Here is a 6,239-nt window from a genome sequence, read left to right as displayed (position 1 = left end):
CAGCACGATATCTCAGCCCTGTCCTCATTTGGAGCATCCATTCTAGTAGGGGAGACTGGCAACAGAATCAATTAATAAATACAATAAACTTTCAGGTGGTGCTAAGTGCTATGGAGAAAAATTAAGCCTGGAAAGAGGATAGGACACGATGGGTGGGTTACAGTTTTAGATAGGGTGATCAGGGATACCTCACTAAGAAGGTACCATGGAAAGACTTGGAGATGAGGGAAGCTATTCCAGGCAGCAGGAACTGCACATTGTAAAGGTTACGTGGAGGGGTGTTCTTTAGAAACTGAGGACACCTGTGTGGCAGAAGGGGAACCAAAGAAGAATGACATAGGGTCTGAATACACAGTGGCCGTCTGTTCTTTCCAATACGGTGTGTTAAGTGGAGATGAACTGGGGATGCCACCCCGTATCCTTTAAGTCTTTAAGGTGGTACTAATTCCCCTAATCTTTCCCCAAAGGGACACAGAGCCCTGTCCTGTAGTCACTGTACACTGGAGAGAAGAAAACCTCGAACTTTGAGGTCTGTTGGATACGGGATCTGAGCTGTCACTGATTCCAGGGACCCCAAAAGCACCGTGGTCACAGTGGGGATACACGGAGCACGTGGGCCTGGACCAGATTCATTCACCAGGGAATCACTGAGCCCATAGGTCAGTTAGCCGGCCCCCGGGTACTTAGGACGCGTATACCTCCCAACCGGCAGGACCCCATCTGTGGAGCTAAGGGCAATCGTGATACAAAGGTTCAAGCAGAAGCCTCACACTGTGCCCCCCAGCCCACCCCAACCAAGACAGTGAACCAGAAGCACAACTGCATCCCAGGGAAAATGACAGAGGTTAGTTACATTTGGAAACAAGTAATTAGAATAAAAAACAGCAGCGAAGCCAAGGATGCAGGGCTGCTTTTAGTAGCTCCTTCTTGCTGCTCTCTGACTTTCTTCTTGGTTCGTGTATGTTCCTCTGAACCATGGTTTCCTTTGGAGCGATGGAAGGATCTTAATAGTTCCGTTGGCTAGAATTGGACTTAGGAAAGGGTGGAGCAGACAGGTCCCATTGCCACCTGCGTACACATCTTGTTCTGAATCATGAAGTTAGGCTTGGCTAAAAAACTGAGTTTAAAATGTGACCCATAGGGCTTCCCTGGTGGCGCAGTGGTTGAGAATCTGCCTGCCAATGCAGAGGACATGGGTTCGAGCCCTGGTCTGGGAAGATCCCACATGCCACGGAGCAACTGGGCCCGTGAGCCACAACGACTGAGCCTGCGTGTCTGCAGCCTGTGCTCCGCAACAAGAGAGGCCACGACAGCGAGAGGCCCGCGCACCGCAATGAAGAGTAGCCCCCGCTCGCCGCAACTAGAGAGCCCTCGCACAGAAACGAAGACCCAACACAGCCAAAAATATAAATAAATAAATAAAATTGAACTATCAATTCAAAAAAAATGTGACCCATAGGCACTCATGCCTTTAAAAGGTATAGACCTCAGTCTGAAGGCTGGTTGATGACTCTGGAGGGCTTCTTCCTGTATGTTGGAGCTCACCATTGCTCTGAGGGGTTTAAGAAAGCCTGTCCTTAGGAATAGCCCAAGGATGTTTCTCAAGGGTTATCATGACTTGATTCTGCCCTGGCATAGGCCGTAAACAGCATTATCCATCCCCCATGACGCAAGGACAATCTGCACACATTGTATCACCAGTGACCTTGAGTTTCCCAGGTCTGTCAACCCACCGACATTGTAAGGTGCCCCGTGAGACATCACTGGAGCCTCAGGACTCCAGGAAAAGGCCATTTTCTCAATACACCAGCAAGAGAGGAATTCATCAAAGAACCGGTATTCTGCAGGCTTGCCGTCCATATCGGTCCAATTTCCTGTCCTCATACTTGCTGACCTTTCTCCCATATTAAAACTCACTATAGAGGGGCCCCCAAGTCTAGTTCTGGGGAACAGGGATGGGAGACAAAGAGACTTCTGCTCATTTCATCTGAACTGGGGGCATCCTGCAAGGCTGCCTCCCTGCCTGGGTCAGGGAGGGACGTTTGTCTCAATGAAGTTCCCCAAGCCTGGGTCCTGGAGTCTCCCCTGAGAGTCATGAACAAAAGAGTAATTCCTGTTGCATTTAGATGCTGATTATGGGGGAGGGGTGGTAAGATGAGGGTGGAGCGTGATATTCTTAGTAATCGAGTATTTGACTGATTGGTAACTGTTTAGAGCTTGTTTCTTTCTAGCGCGTACCCCTTGAAATCATTTTCTTTGTAAATGTTAAAAGCCAGATGAAAAAAACAAAACTAACCTTGATTACCCTTCTTTGTACTTCAATCAGCAACGTGTCATCCTGTGAATAAACTGTAATTCCTTCACTAGTGCCTGTGAGAACATTTAGGCCACCTTAAAAAAAAAAAAAAAAAAAAACCTTGGTAGGCGTCTCAAGAACAATTAGCAGTTAAAAGCATCTATATTCTACACATTACTCCATAAGCACTGTTGCTAGATTGATTTCAGCCTCGGGCACTGCTTCGCTCGGGATCACCACCTTCACCGATTGCCAGCTCTTGGAGTCGCTGGGGGCATCTCAAGTGTTGAGGAAGCTCTTGGTGTTCGTGAATCTCCTAGTGCATCGTTAACTTGAGAACTGGACTTGATGCCTATTCCTGGCGTGTTTCTGGGGGTCACCAGCACTCCTCTCCAATCTCCATTGCCGGGGACTAATGATAAGAAACCAACTGCCGGGGCGAGTGCTGGCGGAGAGCCTGGGACACCTGTGCTCTCCCTGGACGCCGGCCACAGCCTTCAATGAGCTTTGCCTACAGATAACATCCTATTATCAGGACTGACTGTTCCCAGAGTAACAGACTCCAAACACCATAAAATGCCACAGAGAGAAGAGAATGAAAAGGCGCTGGGTCCAACCCCTGTGCATTTTACCGTTAAACAGACTGAATCCCAGAGAGACTGAAGTAGCTCATGCCGATAGCGACACCCGAGGTTCCTGAGTCCTCACGCCAGCCTCTTCCCTAGGCGGTCTTCACCGGTGGAGATTGGGTGAGGTGGCTTCTCTATGATGTTAAATTTGTACAACTGTTCAGGTACAATCCTGATTTCAGGCAGAGGAATGGACTTGAGGACTTTTCAAGGCCACAGTCAGGACCAGGAGTCTCTGAGAGCTGCAAAAACTGTGTTCCGCCTTCAGCAGCGTTCCACGTTAAGTGGGTGGCCATCCTGCATCGCCTCAGACCCACCCATCTCCCCGGCGCCCGATTGGGGCCGAGACCTGCAGCAGAACCAAGGCTGTACGAGGTGGGAGAGGGCCCACACTAGCCAGGAGACACTCACCTGCAGACCCCAAGAGGCAGCCGATGCTGAAATTTCACATCTAGGTGCCTCTCTGGCCTCATCCTTGTCCCTATGGGTACCCCAAACGATGTAAGAAGAGGGGGACGAAAATGGCAAGGGGCAGGGTGACCTGCACAGGGGGTAGGCACTGAGGAGAGTCACCAAGATGAGGTGCAATGGAGCAGAAACATCCTCGGCAGGAGTGGAGCCTACCTCACCTGGGCCCGGGGTCTGAGCCAGGAGTGGAAGGATGAGCCCCTTTGAGAGGCCCTGGGGTGACCATTTCCACTGAGCCTAAGACGTGTGTCATCCCCAGATCCTAGGCTAAAGCGAGGTTCCAGGATGGGAATGACTGCAGGGGCAGAGCCGCTCCCTGGGGTCTCCTTCCCGGGCCAGAGACCCTCGGGCAATCCACAAGCAGGTGGGATGGGCAAGGGCAGCCTGCGGGGCCCCTGTCACCATGACGCGTGGTGACATGGTGACCAAACCACCTCCAAAATGACTTCAGTGGATTCAGTGAAACCTAGACCATGGTTCAGTCTCAGTTCAGCGATGCTTCCAGAATGTCTGCACCAAAAGTCACATTGTTTTGCCATAGACAGGAAGCCACCAGGAACCCAGGGACCCCCTCAGTGGTCTGCACTTAACAAAAGTGGCTCCGACCTAAAACCAAATACATGATAGCTTATGACGCCGAATAACCAATTGTAGAAGATGGAGCAGTAAAAATAGTAAAAGAAAAAAACCAGCAGATTTCTCCAAGGACGTCGTGTTGAGCTGTCAATGAGAAGAACTACCATGGCTTCCAGTTCTTTGACAAAACCTCAGATGCGTGGCCTTCTGGCCAAGCGTCTGCGATTTCATATTGTTGGAGCATTCGTTGTCTCCTTGGGAGTTGCCGCTTTCTATAAGTTTGCTGTGGCTGAACCAAGAAAGAAGACATATGCAGATTTCTACAGAAATTATGATTCCGTAAAAGATTTTGAGGAGATGAGGAAGGCTGGTATCTTTCAGAGCGCAAAGTGATTTTGGAATATAAAGAATTTCTTTGGGTTGAGCTCCATGGAAGTTTGTCACTTACCTGTGTTCCTGAACTATGAACTACTAATATCTGGACTAAGGAATAGTTTCTCATGATAAATAAACGATTAACAACAACAACAACAAAAACAGCAGTAAATAGTAAATGCAAACAAAAAAATTCTAGCAACCCTTTAAGCATTTTTTTCACTTACCGTGATTTGTTTCTGAAAAATGTAGGAGTGTTTGGTTGAGATTCATAATGTTTATGAGTCCTGTGAATTTCATGTATTTTTTAAGAAAATTGTTTCCCAAGTGCGGCATGTTTTTCCTAATTCTGCTTGCTTAACAGTGTTTTCCATGAATTTAAAATTTCCTCTCTGGTTCTAAGTAAATCTCTGAAAGAATATTGATCAAAATGAAACTTTTGAATCGCTAGTATTCTTTTTTTTTTTTTTCCGATACGCAGGCCTCACTGTTGTGGCCTCTCCCGTTGCGGAGCACAGGCTCTGGACGCGCAGGCTCAGCGGCCATGGCTCACAGGCCCAGCCGCTCCGCGGCACGTGGGATCCTCTCAGACCGGGGCACGAACCCGCGTCCCCTGCATCGGCAGGCAGACTCCCAACCACTGCGCCACCAGGGAAGCCCTGAATCACTAGTATTCGTAATTGTTAATGTTGGTGCACTTCAGAGTGATCTGTATTTAAATGTACTTTCCAGTAATTTTGTCCACTTTGTCAGTTGTTTTGCCTTTTAAACTGATGTAAGTTGGTTTTCAATCAGTAATTCCTGCCTTCCTGTTATAAGCCAGAGCCAGCTACTTGTGTATTCTGCCATGTGCTCGTGAGATGCGTGGAGGTGCCTGTGGGACAGGACGTTTGGGGCTGACCAGATGCCGTGAATGGAGATGATGCTCTAACCCGTGTTTCCGTATCTGCTTGTGTCATCCATATGCACATATGCATTTGCATTATAGAGTAGAGGAAGGCCTCTTGGATGGGGTTTGAACCATCCAAGGAAGGATCCCTTTTCGTGAAAATCTCCATAAGATTCTGGACAAGAATCAGCGGCCAAAAGCAGACTGAGGTCTTCTGGAGATACTTTAGGAGAATAGTAGAAATTAGGGGAGGGGTCAGGAGATAGTCCAGCACAGTGTTGGGGGCTGCCCTTCCACCAGCCTCTTCCGGTGTCCTAGCACTGTCTCGTAGTCAGCACTGGTGTCCTCACAGCAGCCACCACTGAGGCATCATCGCGCCCCCGGAACCTGCACCGGCAGGAGCTGCATAGCAGAGGCCGGAGCAGGCCGGCAGCCAGCTTGGTGACTGCAGCAAAGAGGATGGTTGGTGGCTGCCTTCAAGGTCCCCTTTGGAGACTCCCCAGAACAACTGGGAGACATAAGGATAGCTACGTCCCTTTTAAGGTATATTTAGGGAACCTCAAATTATTGTAATTTGGGCATTAAAAGTTAACGAGACTCAATATTGTAGCCACAGGCTACTGAAGCCTGGATGTAGCCCTTGTACCTGTGATGACTATAATGCTAAACTAAAGAGAATATTATCTAGACGAAACACTTCTTACCTCTTTATTCTAATTTCAGTGGTAAAAAAAAAATGACATTAGCAAATTAGCAACTTCACTGAGACAGTACTTCTCACCTCTGAGATTGGCAAAGTCCAAAAATGCAGTAACATACTCTGTCGGTGAGACTGTGGAGAGACAGTTGGGGAATACAAAACAGCACAACCCCATACGGGGCAATTTGGTGATATCTACCAGAAAACGTACGTTTATCCTTTGACCCAGCAATTTGACTTCTAGGAATTGACCCTAAGGCTGTATTGGCAAAAATAAGAAAAAGAGAATGTACAAGGATTTTCACT

General features: G+C 48.2%; 1 protein-coding gene across 1 annotated transcript; it reads left to right on the top strand.

Annotated features, from left to right (window-relative positions):
- Positions 1-3,884: 3,884 nt before the first annotated feature.
- Positions 3,885-4,484, top strand: LOC116749681 (cytochrome c oxidase subunit 6C-like). The gene has a single exon (XM_032624327.1). It carries the CDS (start codon positions 4,120-4,122, stop codon positions 4,360-4,362), a length of 243 nt encoding a protein of 80 aa, XP_032480218.1. The 5' UTR covers positions 3,885-4,119; the 3' UTR covers positions 4,363-4,484.
- Positions 4,485-6,239: the final 1,755 nt, after the last annotated feature.

This window comes from Phocoena sinus, chromosome 2 (assembly GCF_008692025.1).
Source record: "Phocoena sinus isolate mPhoSin1 chromosome 2, mPhoSin1.pri, whole genome shotgun sequence".
Classification (NCBI taxonomy): Eukaryota; Metazoa; Chordata; class Mammalia; order Artiodactyla; family Phocoenidae; genus Phocoena; species Phocoena sinus.
This window is presented reverse-complemented; position numbering and strand designations above follow the sequence as displayed.